Source organism: Neomonachus schauinslandi, chromosome 6 (genome assembly GCF_002201575.2).
Source record: "Neomonachus schauinslandi chromosome 6, ASM220157v2, whole genome shotgun sequence".
In the NCBI taxonomy this organism is placed as follows: domain Eukaryota; kingdom Metazoa; phylum Chordata; class Mammalia; order Carnivora; family Phocidae; genus Neomonachus; species Neomonachus schauinslandi.
In genome coordinates, this window is record NC_058408.1 from 140,419,261 (window position 1) to 140,440,952 (window position 21,692).

Here is a 21,692-nt window from a genome sequence, read left to right on the forward strand (position 1 = left end):
AGATGTCCTTGTTTAAAAAAAAAAATGATGCCATTTATTGATCTTGCTTTCTGAAGTTACCCTGTCTCAGTTATCTATTGCATGACAAACCAGAATGGCTTAAAAGAACAATGGTTTCATTGCCCATTGTTCTGAGGGTCAAGATTAAGGCAGAGTTCTATAGAAACTTTGCTTTGCGATGTGAGTTGTGTGATTGCATCCAGTTGGGGGCTACACTGGGTTAAGCTAGGTGGGAAGATTCAACATGGTCTTCCACGTCTGGGGTCTTGGTACTGGTTCTTCTCTTTAAGTGGTCTGTTCATCTTCGGGGCCTTTCTTCCCAGCCAGTTAACCAGGATTTCTTAACAGAAAAGCTGGGTTCTAAGAAGGCCACCGTGGATGCTAGAAGGTCTTTTAAGACTGAGGACCTGAATTTGCATGGGGTCAATTTCTCCATGTTCTGTTGGTCAAAGCAAGTCAGGGGACTAGCTTGCAATCTAGGGTTGGTTGGGGGGAGTGAAAAAAAAAATAGGCTCCTTGCTCTTGAAGGGAGGAATGGTAATCTGTTATTGCAAAGGGGTGAGGACCTAAAAAAGAGTGACTCATTGGAGGCCACTATTACAGTATAATGACTACCACATATACTAAAACAAAATCTAGATTCTCAAAGATCAACCAAGTTGTGTAGGTCATTGGAAAACTAGTCCATGGCAGACACTAAAGATGTTGCTATAGAAGATTTAAGAGCATAAGTGACTAGAATGCTATGCTAACTTCAGAATGCACAAATGTATTTAGATGCATCTTATTTATTATTGCAATAATCTGAACTATTAGTGGCCATAATGTCATGCCTGGCAATGACAGAACTAACTTGTCTGTAGCATTCTTTATAATACCTCTCACCTGTGACACCTCGAAGCTCAGTTGAAGGTGTGCATGGGTTAACATTGTTGGCTGTGTTGTGATTGAATAGGAGGGAGTTCAGTCTTCATGCAGAAACAGGGAGACAGAGAACAAATTGGTCTAAGGTGGAGATGCTGTGTGCACAAGAATTCTGAAAGCTCTAAGTGCTTGAAAGCTCTAGGTCAAAGATCCGGGAAGTGTTGAAGATAATAGTATCAGAACACAAAGTCATTTCTATTTGCATTTGTTTATTTACCCTGCTTGAATGTCCCTTGAGATTCACACAAAGAATTGTTTGGTACAAAGAAAAGGATATATGCTATTGATAAATGTTGTTCAGTATCCAAGCCTACATACAAGGTCTGGCTGTCTAGACATCCCAAGTCAAGAATCTGTTTTTTTAAGTTACTTTTCTAAGAAATGGTTCTTACTATTAGTTATCAGTTAATCTGTTTATTGCTATTAATTAATTGGAAATTGTCTTTGCAGAAGTGGTTTCCTTCTTTGATTGCAACCATGCCCGAAGTCATCGCTTCTATACTGAAAGCATTCTCAATCCTGATGCATTTATTTCTTATCCTTGTAGATCCTACAGATCTTTCAAAGCGGTAAGTAAAGTATTTTGCTGTGGTATTTAATTAGCAAGTCATTTTTTGAACCATGATCGGCCAACGAAAAATTAGTACTTTGAGTATGTGGCAAAAAATGCATCTGCCATCTTGGGAAATAATAGATTCTTTCTCTGTGCGGAGTGCTGAACAGTAGCTGGATTGCTGAAGGGCTTAAATAACTAAACCAACTATTTGTATTCTGGTTGTTTCAGCTCTTTTGAAGATTATATCCAAGTTTGTGTTTGGGGCCATTTGTTATGCAGTAATTAGATGCTACTGTGTAACAGGCATAAGTCCAGGGCAAAAAATTGTCTGTGTGTATATTTTAAATGTCATCTTCAAAGATGCCCCGAGAAGGTTGAACCAATCAATAGCTACAACCAAACATATTACTATTTACTTGGAACGTGAAAATTATTTTATTAAAATTTAATTATTTATACAGAGTCGAACTAAGGCATATAGCTCACAGGAGTTCCACACAGATCAATAAGTGACAAAATACCAAATCTGATTTTGTTTAAGTCATAAAACACACGGTGCCAGATCTGAACTAAATGTAATTTTCATTTGGTTAACACTATGAAAAGGAGAAAGAAAATCCATTTTGTAGTGAGAAGTGGAAAGATTTTCCTTCTTACGCTTCAGAGACCTAATTCCCTGTTTTATCAGGGTAGAAAATGTGGGGTTTCCAGCTGGAGTTTATTGTAAGTAATAGCACTTTGTGGCTAAGTTTAGTGTTGGGACAGGAATGAGCTGTTTCCGTCCTCTTAAACAGAGCAAGGTGACTGGATGCCCTTCGGCCACCTTCTCCGTCTCGGGAGCCAGTTGTTCTTACCCATGGCATGCCCTGGTGAACTGCCATGCTTGGGGAGCTTGCCAGCCAAACCCTGGCATTTCCCCAATCACCTCCTTCTATGTCGCCTCCTCCTCCTTCTGGCCCCAGATGCTGCTCTGAGTGGCTAAACGGACCTTGACACTTACTGTACTGAAGGCATATGGAAGAAGCCCTCGGAGTTACAGTCTAGTCAGAGATAATGGGCTACAGTCTACGAGATGGGAGAAGCTTAGGCTCCTGTGCCACATGGATGCCAATTATGGCTACAAACTAGAGAACATTGCATCAATTTTTTTGACATGTTTTATTGTGCTTCTACCCAAACAGTCGTAAAAAGGAAGTGAAGTGAAATAAATAGAACAGAACAGAATGAAATAAAATAAAATAAAATGAAGGAGGAATTCTAGTACCAGGCTGTCTGGTTCACATCCTTGCTCCCTCACTTACTAGACACGCATCACTGGACCAATTCTTTAACTGCTCTGCACTTCGGTTTCCTCGTCTGTTTGATAAGGAGGCTGGAAGCACCATAATAATAAAGAGGCTTGTGAGGATCAATTAGTAAAATGCACATAAAGTGCTTAAAAAGTGCCTGGCATGTGGTAAGCCCTTAATAAATATGCGCCCTTTTATTATTGTTACAAGTTTTCTTCATTAAAAATAGAGTTTTACATGGGATGCTTTACTATAATCCTAGCCTTAATGTTCATGGTTTATATATCCGAAACTTCAAAACTTAAAATAACAAATATTCAAACACCGCTACCAAGACTTTTTTAAGTTAACATTTTGTTAGTTTTGCTCCGAATTTTAAAATGTACAGATAAAATTTCATTCCCTTTCATTCCTTCCCACCCTCCTCTGAGGCAGGGTTTGGAGTAAATCCAATATGTATCAGATAAATAGTATTACACTTATCTTCCTGGATTTGCTTTTTTGTTGTTGTTAAATTTTATAAACTTGAGATCTACATTGATATGTGTAGATCTAATGTATTTATTTTATAGGAATCAGTCACAGTTGATTTCTTCATTCCCCTACTAATACACATTTTGGTTGTTTCAGGTGTTTTGTTATTAAAAGCAGTTCTCAGGGGCACCTGGGTGGGTCAGTCATTAAGTGTCTGCCTTCAGCTCAGGTAATAATCCCGGGGTCCTGGGATCCAGCCCCGCATCGGGCTCCCTGCTCGGCGGGAAGCCTGCTTCTCCCTCTCCCCCTCCCCCTGCTTGTGTTCCCTCTCTCACTGTGTCTCTCTCTGTCAAACAAATAAATAAAATCTTTAAAAAAAAAAAAAAAGCAGTTCTCAATAAACACTTCTGTATGTCTGCTAGTGTGCTTGTGTGGAAGCTTCTTTATGGCATGTAATACAAGTGAAATTGTCAAAGCATGTGTGCATTTGTCTTTTTTTTTAAGATTTTATTTATTTATTTGAGAGAGAGTGCAAGCACGGGAAGGAGCAGAGGGAGAAGGACAAGCAGAGCCCCACGTGGGGCTTGATCCCAGCCCGAGATCATGACCTGAGCTGAAATTAGGAGTCGGATGCTTAACTGACTGAGCCACCCAGGCACCTCACATTTCTGTCTCTATTAGACATTACCAAATTGCTGTCTGCAACATCTGTCAATTTACATTCCCATCAGGAGCAAATGAGATTCCCACACTTGTCTTCACCACTACTTGATGTTGCAAATTGTTTTAATTTTTGCAGATCTGCTGAGTATGAAATTGTATGTTGTTTTCATTAGCCCATTCCTGACAACTAGTAAGATTGAGCAGCTTTTTCCATAATTATAGACTATTTGACTTTCCTCTTCTGGGGATTCTCTATTCATAGCATTACTCACATTTCTAATAGGCCATTTTTTTCCTCTCAGTTGTTTTTGTTTTATTTTGTTTTGTTTTTGAAAACAGGGTAGCCCATTAGGCAACTTAGTCATTTTTAAATGCATGTGCTTTATTTAAATTTCAAAGATTTATCATGGTTTAATAATATATCAAGAGTTTATTGAAGGTCAACATTTATAATTACATTTCTAATCTACCTCTTTTTTTCTGTCACCAGGGAAATTGCTTCCATTGTCCCAAAGAAGGTTGCCCAACAATGGGTCATTTTGCTGATAGATTTCACCTCAAAAATACGCAGCCTAATAGATCATATTATTTTTTAAACACAGGGTCTCTTTCCCCATTTGCCCGTAAGTATTGAAGCTCAGTTTTTTTTATTGTAATGCTTTAAGGTACTTATCTTTAAAACTTCAACAGTTTTTACTGAGTGTCTACTAAATAACTGGGCACTGGGCCAGACTCTGAGGATGCAGGGAGGAAGCAATACCGTGAGTTTAGACTAGTGGGGAGTTTTAATCCCGGGTAATAAACGTTCTGCTAAGAGACATGCAAAAGAGGGTCTTCCACAACGAAGTCAATGGAGCTTTCTGGGGGAAGGTGATTTCTGAGTGGACTCCTGAAAGATGAGTAAGAGAGAAGGAAATGGAAGCATTCCAGGCAGAAGGAACAGCACATGTCAGGACTGTGGAGGCCAGGAGGAGAGTAATATGAGATGAGGCAGGAGATGTAAATTAAGTCAATAATGAAATCATGAGCCATGTGGGGAGTTCGGAATTTATGAGTTCCTGGAAAGCCACCAAAGGGTGTTAAGATTATCACATTGGTTTCTTAAAAAGCCATTCTTGTTGCCGCATAGATTAGAGGGAGACAAGATGGAAGCAGAATGACTTGTTAGGACAAGTGCTGCCTCACCACCATGGAAGGTGATGGATGGTAACTAACCTTGTGTGCTAATCATTTCACAATATATCATTATGTGTGTATCACGGTATACACATCCACAATGTTCATGTCTCAATAAAGCTGGACAGAAAGGTAGGAGACAGGGAGAAAGTACAGAGATGGTTGGGAGGTAGAAGCAAAATGGAACCTGGCAAATGGATTTGAGGGATGCCAAAAGTCGAGAAGTCAAGGATGATTCTGGCTCGCTGGATGTTGTTCCATTTGCTGAACTTGATGACACAGGAAGAAAGTCTGGCTTGGAGGAGGCTGATGGGCTCAGTTTCTAACCTACCAGGTTTTGAGATGCCTTGGGGTGTGGGGGGGGGTGTGCCCACAAGGTAGTCAGAGATACAGGAGACCGATGCGATCTACAGATAGCAATTTGAGAGATATACCTGTGTGTAGACAGCCATCAGGGCTGTGGAGGAGGAGGATGAAATTACCCAAAAAAGTGTGTAAAATAAGAAGAAAGAGAGCAGAGAAAGAGAACCTGCAAAAGAAACTGAGGAAGGTCTCAGTCTCTTTCAGAGAGAGAAGGTAAACCGGTGTGGAGAGCAGTAAAAGGAGCCAGGGAAAGAAAGACAATGAGGAAGGAAGGATGGATCCACTGCACCAGATATGCTAAAAGGTCAGATGAGATGGTTCCGAGGGCTCATGGGATAAAGCCGATAAAGCACCAATGCCGTCTCTGGGAGCTTGGGGACAGGGGTTTCCGTGCAGACACGGCAGTGGTGTGGGCTGAGGAGGGAAGAACTCCGCAACGATTAACTCAGGAATTGAAAATTCCCTCTGGAGATTTTTTTCCCCATTCACACGTTTTTCAAACAATTTTAGGAAGAATTGCATTTTTTTCAATGTGTTACTAAACATACAGCAGTTCCAGAATTCACAATGAAAGATCTGTTTCGTTCCAGATTTTGTAAAAGTGACCCGTGGCCACTTGCAAGGGATTTGTCCTGTTGGCAGGCTTTGTGCTGCCCAAGACCTGGGCTAACTGGGCATTCTGAGCACAGAGACCCGCGGGAGACGAAGGGACAGCTCACTTCGCCTCCCATTCTAAAAAGCACAGATCCTCTTGCCCGCTAGGTTTTCTAGATTTATTCTGGGTTAGTTGCCAAACCATGGCCAATAAAAACCTGGCTGTGCAAAACATACATGCTGCAGAATACAAACGTAATAGATAGAAGAAGACACACACTTCCATTTTAAAAAGTCATAAAAATGCCTGGAAAATTAAAGAATTTTCTTTAGAGAATATCATGACACTATTTACTTTCATAACATGAAATCATGTACATTTATATGTATTTTTAAATGTAGTTTTTCACCAAAGTCACTCAAGCTATATAAAGTTGTGCTTTTTCATGAACACGAACAGCCGTGTTCAAGGCTGAAAGTTGCGTTCACATCAAAGTGCCCAGGAGGTCATGCTTTTCTCGTGTTTTCACCTCTTCATTTTCACTTTTTTGTTTTGTTTTGTTTTAATTTCCAGGTTGGAGGCACAAATTATCTGTCAAACTCGATGGAAACAATGCCACTCAAGGGACCCTGATCCTCCGTGTAGGTGGAACAACCGGGAACACGGAAGAGTTTGTGATGGCCAGGTAGGCAAGGGCCAAGGACGAGGCAGTGGCAGGTGGCACGGTGCTGGGCACTCGCTCAGACTGGCTCAGTCAGCAGCTCGGGCTTTTCCGACAGCGGAATGCCACAGGCTGTCCTGACACATTCGACTTTTCTTTTCACTTCTGGCTTTCCAGATATAAAATAGAAATCATAGGCTCTATTTTCTCTGCAGTTCACCTACAAACAGAAAAGGTTAGAAAATGATAGCATAAAATTATAGATCTAGATAAGTGGACAATAAACAAGTTATTGTTAATCCAGTCCATTAACATTATACAAATTCGCCTATGTTTTGGTTTGTATAGATTCAAATTACTTATAGAATAAGACATTTATATAAATGGCCAGATTTCTAATAAGCTGTCTGAGTAGCATGCACAGATACCAGACAAGTGTTGAAATAGTCAAAGGTGGGAATAATTCAGCAGAGACATTCACTGTGTACCTTTGGCTAAAGTCCCCTTTTATCTTGAGTTTCCTTTAATCTTTTCTTTGGTCAGCCTTAGCATTTTTGTATTAGAGATTTTACTTACGTTGTTTAATTCTGTAATCCATTCCAGAATTAAGGTTATGCACACTAATTAGATGCTTCCTTTTTGCAAACCAATGAATGGATTAGATTTTTGCCTCTTTGCTTTCCATCGTCTTCAAAGATTGGGCAGGGGCATGAAAAACAAGAGATTTCTGTGGTTATTTTGTCAGTCAAAGGATGCGGCAGATTAATCATTCTGGCCGTTGGTGCACATCATCTTGCCTCAGTGCACCTGCCGGCAACTATGGGTTCAGTCTGATCCTCTGGACCCTGGTGAACGCACAGGCTCCAGCCCACCTTTCCAGCCCTGTCTCCCACCATCTGGTTTGTTCATCTTCAGCTCAGCCAGATTACCCTGATTGCACTACCCACCATTCACTAGATCCCACTTTTCCTCTCTTTGACTTCACTCAGGTGGTTCCTCTGTTCCAAATACCCTTCCCTGTCTTAACATATCTTATTTCCACATGTTCTTCGTGTCTCCATTAAGCTAGTTCCCTGAGAGCAGTTCAATACGATCACTCGTGTGCTTGTGGCTCTGAGGCCCACAGGATATTGCCTAAGGCTGGGCAGTTTGAGCTCTGCATAAAGGCCTCTGACCTGGGGCAGGTGGGAACAAATAGGCAGTTCCCACCCCGACCTGCTTAAAAATTTGTGAGAATATTTTGGGGCACCTCGGTGGCTCAGTCGGGTGAGCATCCGACTCTTGGTTTCGGCTCAGGTCATGATTTCAGGGTCATGAGATCGATCCCCATGTGGGGCTCTGTGCTCAGCGGGGAGTCTGCTTAAGAGTCCTTTCTCCTGCCCCTCCCCCCGACTCACCCTAGCGCCTGCGCACTCTCTCTCTCAAACAACTAAATAAAATCTTTTTTAAAAATTGTAAGAATATTTTGACATTTCTGCATTTCTTTTGCAAATATTTAAAGAAGCAGTCTGTCATCTTGTTGCATAGTCGTCCAATGCTCTTTTAAGAATAATTCAGTATTTCTGGTTTACGGTGTATGTCCCATCTTGAAATGAAGTCAGATTAACACGTCTGCACGCTCTCTATTCCTATTTTTCAGTCAAGCATCAAGAGTCTGGCCCCTCCCTGTGGATTATATTTTAGTCATGTGGGCTTCTAATGACACAGTTATGGAGGTCCGCACAGTAGGTTCACTGAGTGAAGGCAGTCCAGAGAGCAACAGGAAGATTATCCCTAAGAAGCTGGAAGAAAAGTAAAGCAATTAATTCTACATGGAATAGAGTAAGACAGGCCCTGGGAATAGCAAAATTCATTCACTCAACAAACATTTAAATGCCCACTGTGTGCCAGGAATTGTTCTGATTGCTAAGAATACAGCCACAGGTCCTGTCCTTGTGGAGCTTTTCTTCTAATGAGAGGAGATAGACAATACATTAAGAATGGAAGAAGGAAACAAGAGAAATAGGGAAATCACATCTGGTCTCATTTTGGCTTGGATAAGATGTGCCTTATGCCTCAAGATAATCCACTTCTCTGCTCTGTTGCCATGCTCACCAAAACATCTTCTGATGACTAGTTTGGTTACGTCATTCTTTTCATGCAAGTGAAGAAGTTACCAGGGAGAGAGTTGGAGGACATTTTGGTTAATAAAAAGAAAACATTTCCCCCTTGGGAACAGAGAGATCAGTTTTCTGTGAATTTAGCTCCTCGTTGACAGTGTGATCATTTCCTGGTGTCAATAAAAATCTGGTGTTCTGAGACTAGAAAGCCAAGACCAGACCTTTCATTATGGAGATCCCATCAAGATAATGCCTCTCTAGGCATTCCCCAACATCTACTAGTCAAGTAGGGAATGGGAACATTTACCTCACCCTTCCTTTCAAGCTTCAGAACCCTGCTATTCCAAGATGCTGATCGACATGAACAAAAACAATAAATCTCCTGCAAGCAAATGCCAGCAGACGTGACTTCCTCTTTCATGATACAACACAGATGTGGCTTCACTTCAGCACCGAGAATACCCAGTGTGAGCTTATGAGTCTTCTTTTTCTGTTTACAGTGGAACACTTAAGCCAGGCATGACTTATACAAAGTTAATTGATGCAGACGTTAATGTTGGAAATGTTACAAATATTGAGTTCATTTGGAAGGAATATTTGTTTGGGCGTTCTCAGAATAAGTTGGGAGCAGAAATGGTGACAGATATATCTGGAAAACATGGATATGAGTAAGTATTACCTTTCCCTTGTATTTTAAACTCTGTATTAAACAGAGTTTAAAGTTTTAATGGTATTTAAAACCTACATATGATTTGAAATTTGCAACTTATATAAAAATTTGTACAGCTTGAAATTTTATAATTAAAGAAAAGGAAACTTATTTTAAAAAATGAACATTATATTTGCAAAAGTGATTACAAAATAATAATTACTCATTACGTTAGATCTACCATGTCTCTTTTTCCCCCTCGAATCATTTTAATATCCTTTTTTTCCCCCTTAAAATTTTTCAGATCTACCTTCTGTAGCCAGGACATTATGGGACCCAATATTGCCCAGATCCTGAAACCATGCTAATTTCAGATACAGTCTTGATGGATTTATTTAATGAAAGAAAGAATCTTCTTCTGGTTGGTATCTGAACCAAACTTGGCCTTCGTGAGTGAGAGGAGGTGATGCCAAAGTGTGGTGGTATAAATTGCGTAAGAGTGAGACTCTGGTTGAGTACTTGAAGCACATTTTGAGTATCTCCAGGTAGAATAAGCACAGTTCTAGAACGATATAAAGAATATTTATTATGTTGTTAAATCTTGCTAAGACAAATTATGGCTATAGTTCATGATCTGTAGATGATAACCCTGTGGGTTGATATGTCTATGTATTAATAATGAAAACCGATGAGAGTACATTAGTATTTCCAAGGTGTTCCTTGGTCTTCAGGTGTGTGTGAAGTAAAAGAGATTTGGGGGCTTATCTGTGATATGTCCAATAGTTAGCAATAGGCCCTGAGGATCATCAGCCCCTTCTCTCAAAGCCACCTGCAGGGGGAGAATTACTCCTCTCTGGACCTTGAAAGCCCCATTGCAAATTTGCATTTAGCCTAAAGGCAGCATTTCATTTGTAAAGCACTTGACTATCCCTTTGTGTTTGCAATAATAATCCTGTAATATTTAACTGTGTCAATTTTTTAAAACTTCGCTTCAATTTTTTGTAATTCAGGTGTCTGTATCCAGGGTAAATCAAAGATGACTGTTTTTATCTGCTCTGTTTTCTAATGGGTTTAGTGTTTAGTCCCCAGCACTGTACTATAAATGTTGTTGAAAAGAAATGATGACAGATCCTCTGCAGGAGTTTTCTTGATTCTCCTTGGTGCCTTGCTGACAAGCGAACATCAAGAAAAGGCCCCTGGATGTACTTAAACCTGCCCCTAACAGGGCAGAAAGCAGAGAACCGAGTGGGGTGTCTCTTTCCCATTGTGCAAGTGGGAGATAGAAGACTGATTGGAGCATGAGACTCAATGGAAGGGGGAAAGGAGATGCGGACATGTTTGGCACAATCTGGCTGATTGTCTACTCTCTGGTGGGCATGTCAACCCAAGGCCTAGGCCAGCCCGGGAGCAGGGTGGCCATGAGCATCCCCGTGGGAGGGTCTGAGTCTCTGAGACCTACTAACAGTGTGGCAGCCCAACACTCCTCGGCAATCTGGCAGTGGAGTCGGCCCCATGACTCTGGGGGCAGGACACCTTCCTTGTCCTGACCCTGCAACTGTTCTCTGCTCAGCCTTTCTTTGTTTTTTGTTTTTTGTTTTTTTTTTTTAAAAGGGCTTGGCCACCAGCAGGGAGAGTTATGGATCAAGTAGCAGCATTAGGCTCTGAGTCCTGGCCTGCCTCCTTGCCCAAGAGGCCTCTTGGCTGGCTCTTTCTAAGCTTGGAAAGACAGATGGGAGTCAATTAACTTCTGGCAACCTATTTTAATAAAACACAAACTTTCTGTTCCATAGATCTTACTGTCTTTTTTTTTTTCTTGTATTACAAGAATGTTGTGAGGATAAAAAAGTGTGCATGGTCTATCTAGGCAAAGGGATTCTCAAAGTTTAGAATGATGACATTGTTTTCCATGTGTATTTTTCCCTCAGAAAGCACTAAAAAATGACATCCTTTCTCTCTGAATGCCCTCCATTATGGTAACTTAGTATTGTGAACCAGCAGATGTTGGGGCAAGGACTGATAGGAAATTCTGCTCCTTGAATGGACTGCCATTAATGTTGACGAGTGACTACCAATCCAGTGAGCCATTGATTTCCGCCACCCCTCATTGCCATTGATTCACCCATACCTTGTCATCATATCACCCCAAATGCTCACCTCCAAACCTGTTTGGTTTTACTGTACTCCTTTCCATTTATACTTCAAATCGTTGAACAAAACTACAATATCCATTTTATAAAGATCAACAATAATCATTTTTTTTAAGTAGGCTCCCCACCCAACGTGGAGCCCAACGCAAAGCCTGAACCCTGAGATCAAGACCTGAGGTGAGGTCAAGAGTCAGACGCTTCACTGACTGAGCCCCCCAGGTGCCCCAACAATAATCATTTTTAAGTGAGCTTCATATTAACTAAAAAAATTAGCAGTATTTCCTCCATATCATCTTATATTGAGGTGGTTTTGAAATTTCCAAGATTGCCTGAAAAATGTCTTTTGGCAGTGAGTTTGTTTAAACTGGGAGCCAGTGGGGCGCCTGGGTGGCTCAGTCGTTAAGCGTCTGACTTCAGCTCAGGTATTGATCCCAGGGTCCTGGGATCGAGCCCCGCATCGGGCTCCCTGCTCGGCGGGAAGCCTGCTTCTCCCTCTCCCACTCCCCCTGCTTGTGTTCCCTCTCTCGCCGTCTCTCTGTCAAATAAATAAAAATAAATTCTTAAAAAAAAAGAAAAGAAAATTAAAAAATGCCAGGAACGGGGCACCTGGGTGGTTCAGTCAGTTAAGCATCTGCCTTCGGCACAGGTCATGATCCCAGGGTCCTGAGATCAAGTCCCACATCAGGCTCCCTGCTCGGCGGGAAGCCTGCTTCTCCCTCTCCCACTCCCCCTGCTTGTGTTCCCTCTCTCGCTGTGTCTCTCTCTGTCATATAAATAAATAAAATCTTTAAAAAATAATAAAAATTAAAAAAAATAAACTGGGAGCCAAGCAAAATCCCTATACTGTCTCTGATTGACTTGTCCCTCAGTCCCTTTTCACCTGTAACAGCTCCTCCCTTCCCCTTCCTGCACACCAGTCATTAAATAAAGCAGGTCACTCGTCCTGGAAATTTTCTCACATGCAACTGCTGGAACCCTCTTGGTATCATTTCACACATTTCTCCATCCTGTGTATTTCCTGTAAACCAGTTCTTAGGTTGAGAGATGTGATGAGACTCAGGTTCCTCCATGCTGGGCAGTGGAGACTGAGCACCTTGCAGCTCTCTTGTGCTCGCTCATGCTTTCTCTCTTTCTCTTTCTATTTAAAGAATAGAGTATGTATTAGCACCTTACAAAGTTGGAAGGGCTATACTAATGAGAGCTGTGGGTAGAATATTGGATGGCTTGGAATCTGGTTGCTAACACAACAGGCTAAGAGGAGAAAGTGCCCAAAGAAGAGTTTGCTGTCAAGAGTTTGTGCTCTGGGAAGAGCATGGTGGGGGCAAATGGCCATATGAAGATCCAGTTATGGAAGAGGCATTGAACTCTGTGCTGTCTGGGGCTGGAGGAGGTAGACAATAAAGGATCCTGCAAAAGTAAGGAAGATTCAGATACCCGGCTGATTTGTGTGGCTCTCTCCCCAGTCTCCTCAGATTGGAGCAGATAATAGGAATTACCCTGCTTACTAGAGCCCCCAGGTTTTGTTGACTCTGCAACTGTCCAGAATAAGCCTAGGGCCTCAGAAACAGAAATGTATGCCAAGTTATTGTTTCCCCAGCCTCTTAAAACCTCAGCTAATGTTAGATAAACATAAAAATCTCATGTACCTCCTGGGGTCTTTTCTCCTCCACTTGGGAAAAATCAATCTTTTTTCATATACCTTCTGACTAAAAAGATTTTGTAAATCTTTACTTTCTGTAGATCATGTAATAAAAATGATAGGTGTGCTTTGTTTGTGTTATGCTTTTTTTCCCCCCAAATACATACTTATAACACCAGATAGGCTTCTTTATTTTACACATACATCTCTAAAAGTTCTGCTGTAAATGATTTAAGCCTTAGGAGAGTGGAGTTTCTACTAGATTCCCTGCCAATATGAGAGGCTGAATGTCGACTGAGCCAAAGATTTGGGGCCAGAGACTTGGGGCCAATGTTTTCTTCCTTGGGCAGCCTATTTTCTATATTTGCGTTTTACAAACATTTAGCCTTGCCCTGGTCACATATTTTTCCTCTCTTTTCATAGGCTTTGCTTTCATTCATTCATTGAACACACATTTACTGAGTTATCCTCCTGTGTCGGGCATTGTGTGAAGTAATGAGGTTTTATGCAAAACACAAGATAGCCCCTGTTCTAGTGCTCTGCGCAGCACCGAGCAGGACACGGGAAAGGAAATCCTTGCTTACTATCTATCATGGAAAGCACTGGGATTGAAGCAGAAGACAAAAGGAATATGGGACACATTATTTCGTACCAACAGTGCAGGATGAAGTTTTCTGAAATCTCAGAAACAGAAGTTTATTCCTTTTTGAACTTCCACCATATTTTAAAATTTACATAGAGAATAGAGCAGGACTTGAATCTCAGGTCTCATCCTGATCACAGAATCAGTTAATGACTTGGACTAGGGCAAGTCATTTCTCCTCTTCAGGCCTCAGTGTGTCCACCTGAAAACAAAGATAGCATTTATGATTTCTGAGATTGCTTTCTCATTCTGAAACCCTTTGGTTGATTAGGTGATGGCACATATACACAAATGAATGAATAGATGGGTGAATCAATCAATAAAAAAATAAAATTTGGATTTTCTTGTGTGGTCATAATTCTCCCCAACCATACAAAGCCCTAATTAGGTATTTATACATTTTTATGATGTATACTGATTGTACACAATAAATTCATGTTTTCCTGAAGTTTGATTTGTCTTTTTATTGTGGAAAGCCGCGCTTGTTTGGTTTAATATATTTGTTAGAGTGCCCTCTAGTGGAAGAGCGAGCATATTGTGTCATCCAGTGCCGGCTTAATGATCAACAAACCATAGCATTAGATGCATTTTTAGTGAATCTAACCTCTACCTATGTGCAGTGAAACTTTTAACTCTCAAAGTCTAAATATCTTACTCTCATTAAAATTCTGGTTTGGAACCAATCTTGAAATTTAAGAATAACAGCATGTGAAAAGGTAGAATATTGTTAAAAAACAAAACAAACAAAAAACGACTGTTGCTCTTGGAGTATTAACAGTGTACACTGGACTCTATAAAACATGGAGCACATTTCACTGTGTTCACCAAATGCATGACTTGAGATCAGTAAAGACAGAGAAGCTTGAGGACCTGTACTCTGCCAACGTACTGGGAATTGTCCCTAACACATGTTTTGGGTGGGACAAGGGGCATGTGAGCACTAAGTATATATAAGTGTGTGTGTGTGTGTGTGTGTGTGTGTGTGTGTGTGTGTGTATATATATGTATGTATATAAGTATAATAGAGACCCTCAGGCTTCACAGAATGTCCAGGGCATGGGAGCAGAAAGGGCATACATTGTGGATGTTCTTTAGCATCTGTCATAAGGTTCTATCAGAACTTAAGATCTTACCCACTAGCCTCTGTTTCGATGTAATTGCTGTTGGTGTAGAATCAATAAAGATATTTCTCTCCAGAGACTGAACTTTTCCCTTGATTGAACAGCAACCACCCAAGTGCGAGTAGAGTATTTAAGCTTTGTCGACAAACCAATTTAACACAATTAACTGGTAGGCTTTGTTTTCTTAAAAAGTGACAAGAGTATTTTAGTCAAGCGACCAAGTTTATTTTTTTAACAGAATTTCACCAGCTATTGATTTCAATTTAATACTGTATCGATACACCAATTCATCTGAAATATCACATTACTTGTGTGTATAAACAGTGTTGTGGAGTAAAGAAAAAGCTAGAAAAGGGTACAGCAACTTGAATGTCATGGGGTTAAATAAATTAATATTTTAGCAGGCAACATAAGTTCCTATAACTATTCTTCGTATTAAATTTAGGTCACCCCTCATAGCAAAAGGACAATAGGTCGCTCCATGGCAGCTGATTTAAAGTTAGGTGTATTTCCATTTTTATGTGACTACAGAAAAAATTCTATGACTAATGGATCTTTGGGGTGCTGATACTTTGCACTGAACTGGGCAAAACCCTGCCATTTCTTTGTAGCTCCTGTCATCTGAGTAACTCCTATTTGCAGAGCTATATCCTTAATTCTGACACATGACCTCTCCTTCGGTTGCTCACTCCATGCACAACAGGCTTGGCTCCCCCATTGCCGGGGCGATTTAGAGTGAGGATAAATGGGGCCAGTGGGTGAATTCCAGGTTGGTAAAGAGGGCAAATGCCAGATATCGATGCTAAATGTACATGAGATAACCTAGGTGCCAGATAGGAAGGAAGCTCCTAGGACTCGGCTGCCACATTTTGCTTTCATTTGAACTTTTTATTGAAGTATAACAATGTATCCAAGAAAGTGCATGAACCATAAAGGCGCAGCTCAATGTATGTTTTCAGAGTAAACACACCCACGTAAATTCCTTCAAAAAGAACGCTAATGGCATCATAGAAGTCTCCTTTCTACCCTTCCCAATCATGACTCACCCAAAGTAACCACTATTCTGATTTCTATTACCATACTTTGGTTTTGTTTGTTGTTTAAACTGGACACAAATACAGTATTTATTCATTCTTGGCTTGTCCAATATTGTGTCTATAGAATTGTTGCAAATAATACTAGTTTGATATTTTTCAGTATTGTATAGAACACTTGTGTGACAATTTATTTATCCATTCTATAGTTGATGGACACTTAAGTTGTTTCTGGTGTGAGGCTCTTACAAATAATGCTTCTATGAATATTTTTGTATGTACAAATATTTTTGAACATGTATTTTGTATGCATTTATTTTGAGTATAAATCTAGGATTGGAATTGCAGATTGATAAAGTAGGCACAACTTTAATGGATGCTGATTTCCAAGGTACTGATTTCATTTCCTTTGGATATCTATCCAGAAGAGGGGTTGCTTGATTATATGGTAGTTCTATTTTTAGATTTTTGAGGAACCTCCAATGGCTGTCCCAATTTACATTCCCACTAACAGTGCACCTGGCTTTTCTTTCCTCCACATCTTCACTAGCCCTTGGTATCTCTTCTCTCTTTGATAATAGCCAAACAGGTGTGAGGTATCTCATTATGGTTTTGTTTTGTATTTCCATGAAGATGAATGATGTTAAGCAACATTGTCATATACCTATTGGCTATTTGTTAGCCATCTTTGGAAAATGTCTACTCAGGTCCTTTGCCCATCTTTCAATCAGACTATTTGGAGTTTTTTGGGGGTGGGGCAGGTTGTTTTCGTTTGGTTTGGTTTTGCTATTGAGTTGTATGAGTTCCTTACATATTTTGTCTATTAACCCCTAATCAGAAATAGGATTTGCAAATGTCTTCTTCCAATCTGTAGGTTGCCTTTTCATTTTGTTGATGGCTTCCTTTGCTATGCCAAAGCTTTTTAGTTTGGTGTAGTTCCATTTGCTCATTTTTGCTTTTCTTGCCTGAGCTTTTTGTGTCATATCCAAAAACTCATCATTGAGACTGAAGCCAAGAACTTACTGCCTATATTTTCTTGTAGGAGTTTTACAGTTTCAGGTCTTCAAGTCTTTAATCGATTTTGAGTTGGTTTGCATATGGTATAAGAGTCCAAATTCATTCTTTTGCATGTGGATATCCAGTTTTCCCAGCACCATTTATTGAAAAGACCGTCCTTACCCCACACTATATTCTTGGCACCCTTGTCAAAATTAGTTGATCGTTTATGCTTGGGCTTATTTCTGGGCTCTCTCATCTGTTGCACTGGTCTATATGTCTGTTTTTATGCCAGTACCACACTGTTTTGATTATTATGTCTTACAATTTGAGATCAGGAAGTGTGATGTATCTAACTCTGTTCTTCTTTCTTTTTAAAATTGCTTTGTCTATTTAGGGTCTTTTATGACTTTATCAGTTTTGAAAAATTCTCAACCAGTACCTTTTTTATTGTTGCTTTCTCTTCATTCTTTCTTTCCTCTCTTCTGGGAAATTACACACATATGTATTAAATCTTGTCTTTGTGTACTGTAGTTGTTTATGGCCTTTTCCGTATTTACCAGGTTTGTTCTCTGTCCTTTAATCTGGATACTTTTTACTGTCCTTTCTTCCACTATACTAATTTTCTCTTCTACTGTTTCTGATATGCTAGTAAACCCATCCATTGGACTCAATTTTAATTCTTTCATTTTTTGTTCTATATGTTTCTACTTGGTTCCTCTTTATAAATTCCAGTTTTCAGGTGAAATACTCCATCTCTTTATCTACTCTCTCAGAAGTTTTAATCATAATCACTATTAAAGTCTCATCTAATCATCCAATGTACTCAAAATACATTGTTATATGACTAACTAAAATTAGCCTGTTTCAGGCAAACTTCTCTTTTAAACTGAATTAACCTGAAAACAGTTTTGTCTGAAATTTGTATAAACCTGCATGATTAGAGACATAATTATGGTATCTATATAAGTAAAAAAAAAGAGGGGCGCCTGGATGGCGCAGATGGTTAAGCGTTTGCCTTCAGCTTGGGTCATGATCCCAGGGTCCTGGGATCGAACCCCGCATCGGGCTCCCTGCTTGGCGGGGAGCCTACTTCTCCCTCTCCCTCTACTGTTCCCCATGCTTGTGCTCTCTCACTCTTTCTCTCACAGAAAGAAAGAAAGAAGAAAGAAAGAAAGAAAGAAAGAAAGAAAGAAAGAAAGAATTGTCTCATATCTAGTCTAGAATCTTTAAATGTAATATTGAAAATAAAATAGCAATCACATGTTTTTCAGTATTTATTATACTCAAGCTTGGCAATATAGTCATATAAGAAGTAAATTCCTGGGTTATATGTTAAGTGGGAGATATTGATCAGATCATTTGCACTGTAGGAAGGAAAACTATTCGTCCTAATTAGTCGAAGTAAAATAAATCATGTTAGGGAATTTACAGAAGATTAAACAGGTTGACATGACCTTGTACAGAAACAATCTAAATCAGGAAGAGATCAGCAGAATAATAATAAAAAATAAAATCCACTGGGCACACATTGTATGCCAACTATAATTCCAAGGGCTTTGTACATTTTCTGATTCAATTTTCAGGACAACCCTATGAGACAGGTACTTATGTGGATGAGGGATATAGGCACAGAGAGGTTAAATAACTGGCCAAAGATCATACAGCCAGTCAATGGCAGAGAAGAATCAGACTAGGAAGTCTGGCTCAAAGTCAGTCAGCAGTACTGCAAACAGGTGAATGCTTTACACGTTTTGGACCATAGGAGTGACAGGAACCAAAAAGACATTTGGAATTTAATGAAATAGAGCATACAATCCTACTGAATCCTGAAATAAGGGTTCATCATTTCTAGTTGCCCTGGCAATGAACCACTTTGATGACTACGAAGACAAAACATTTTGCAAATTACTTAACTGCTTAATAGTAGAAGCAGCAGAGAAACGGGGGAGTAGATAGCTCCACTGGAGGGGAAGATGTGTGGAGGCATTTGGGGAAGATTGTGCAGTGGACATGGCATGGCAGCTTATAGGGAAGAATTCGGGTTCCAAAAAATGAAGCTAAAATAAACTGTTATGCTCCAAAGCACACAGACATATCTGTTGTTTCTCTCACTGATTTGATCAACAAAGAGCCAGTAAATCAAAAAGTAAAAACCGGGGCACCTGGGTGGCTCAGTTGGTTAAGAGTCTGACTCCTGATTTTGGCTCAGGTCATGATCTCAGGGTTGTGAGATCCAGCCCCTCCAGTCTGGGTGTGGAGCCTGCTTGAGATTCTCTTTCTCCCTCTGCCACTCCTCTTCCCCCCACTTGCATGTGCTCTCTCTCTCTCTTAAAAAAAAAAGAAAAAAATAAAGTAAAAATCTACAGTGTCTCATTTTTTTCTACGTGTCATCGTTGCTAGAAGGGATGATTGTAAAACTCATTCTCCAGGTGGCCTGTGCAAATTGAGTGGAGATTGGAGCTGTGAGCACCGCGGCTTGGAGGATTCTCCCTCACGGGGCTGTGTTCCCTTGCTGCCAAAGGCCAATCTGTGCTGAAAAAAAGTTTATTCATTATATACATATTTTGCCTAAAGAAATGCCTTTTATATTTCAGTTGAGAGGTTAACATTTCTAAAACATTATTAATAAGAAAGGGGAATACATATATACATCGACTTGACTGCATTTTAAAAAGTAGAAGGATCGACTTTTAAAAAAAACTGAATGATTACCAGTGACAAGGAGAGAAGTAGGGTGGAGATGACAGAGACAAAACTTGACTTTTCTCAATGAACTGTGTTTTGTAGATTTGACTTTGGCATTCTGTAAGTGTTTTCCATGATGACATAACAAAATAAACTAATAGAAAAGGAATCCCTAAATATTGAAAGCAAAATCAAATAAATGAACTTTAGTGTGTATCCAGTTGATTTTTGTAATCACACAAAGAAAAACTACTCCAAGTGATTTTATAACAGTTATTTGACTCATATCCCAGTGGGATAACCCTAAGGACAGAAAGAACTTAAAAAAAAAATGTAGGGGTGCCTGGATGGCTCAGTTGGTTAAGCATCTGCCTTTGCCTTAGGTCATGATCCCAGGGTTGTGAGATCAAGCCCCTCCAGCCTGGGTGTGGACTCTGCTTGGAATTCTCTCTCTCCTTCTCTGCCCCTCCCCACCCCACTCTTTCTCTCTCTCTCAATAAAAAATAAGTAAATCCTTTTAAAAAAAAAACATGTAAACTATTTTCAGTGTTCTTCTGTTATGGGTAATGGTGATGTTGTCACTTTGAGGCAGGTGTGTGAGTATTGTGCGATAAAATGAAGGAAAAATTAGGTTGGTATCATTGAGAACCAGGAATTTGGGCATGGGGAAAAAAATACATATATATATACAGATTTAAGATTAATGAGATTGAGTAAAATCCTAAAATACTGAATTTAAATTAGAAGTTCCAAGGTGAACGCATAATCTATTTTATCTTTTAAAAAAAGCTTTTTTTCAAGTCAGTTTGTAAAAGATCAAGAAATAATGACAAACCCAGTAGTGATGACCACCCTGGAACCCAGACTATGGCCTCACAAAACCATTTGCAACCAAAAAGACACAAGGCTCCTTGGAGCAATGGTTGATTCTAGGTAAAATACGAAGCTAGAACCTCTTGTCAGACCTAAAAGCAAGGAAAGTGTCAAAGGTTACTAGAGTCATGTCAAAAAAATTAAGGAGCCATCGACTTAAAGAGGTTCCCCCTGGTTGCAGAGGGAGCAATGTGATGAGCATCAGTAAACAGTAATTATATTTCAACACACTGAAACACTTTACATATGGTTTTAGCCATGAGCTCAAAATGACACTAAAAAACAAGGCAAAAATTTCATTGATCACCTTTGGAGGATACTAAACTCATTACTTTGAAAACCGACATATAAATGGAAAAATCAATCATTTATCTCGTCTTTCCTATATGAACTGTAACTTGGGGTAATTACATAGTTACTAAAGAGGCAAGTAATAGAAACAAAGAATTAAAGATCTCTTTATAGAAATAGCCCAGCTGAAATATGAAAAAGGAATGATATAATTAGAATACTATTATTTTCAAACCCTAATGAATTAAAGGATCTACGCAGTGATTTTCAATGACTGCCAATCTCCCCAAAAGAGAGACAACCAGATATCTAGACATCAAAGTCTAGAAATACACTACCTCGCCTCGCATTGCTGTGTAAAATCCTTAAGCAGCAGATTTGACAAACAGCTTCCTAGGCATCCTGCTGGGAATAAGTCAGATTTCAGTCCCCTAGCAGATTTTTATCACTATTTCCCAAACTTGTGTGCATCTGAGTCATCAGAGGATTTTTTTTTAAATATCAAACCCTGAGAATATGATCTCATAGTCCTCAATTGAGGAATTGATTTTTATAAAGTTCCATGGGTATTTCAGGTGTTCAGACAAGTATGAGAACCCCTGATTTATGTCACTGATTGTCCCTAAAACCTCACCTACTATCCTGCATGGAGCAGGTTTTAGGCAGGTGGAGCCTTGGGATTTTTGGAGAATCCATCAAAATGCTAACATCCTCAATCCCTCCTTCAGCTCATTGCTGGCACCTTAAATTCTACCATCAGCATCTAAAGCGTTTAGTTTTCTGCTGTCAAAATAATGAAGTCAAGATGGGA

At 39.8% G+C, this 21,692-nt stretch overlaps 1 protein-coding gene across 1 annotated transcript in view; it reads left to right on the forward strand.

Annotated features, from left to right (window-relative positions):
* Window positions 1–10,947, forward strand: part of PNLIPRP3 (pancreatic lipase related protein 3) — a 41,986-nt gene extending 31,039 nt beyond the window's left edge. Inside the window, exons 8-12 of the mRNA XM_021699805.1 lie at window positions 1,375–1,493; window positions 4,397–4,529; window positions 6,614–6,725; window positions 9,301–9,468; window positions 9,754–10,947. Of these exons, the coding sequence (XP_021555480.1) occupies window positions 1,375–1,493; window positions 4,397–4,529; window positions 6,614–6,725; window positions 9,301–9,468; window positions 9,754–9,817 (596 nt within the window). The 3' untranslated portion in view covers window positions 9,818–10,947. The remainder of the gene's footprint in view (window positions 1–1,374; window positions 1,494–4,396; window positions 4,530–6,613; window positions 6,726–9,300; window positions 9,469–9,753) is intronic.
* The last annotated feature ends 10,745 nt before the right edge of the window (window positions 10,948–21,692 follow it).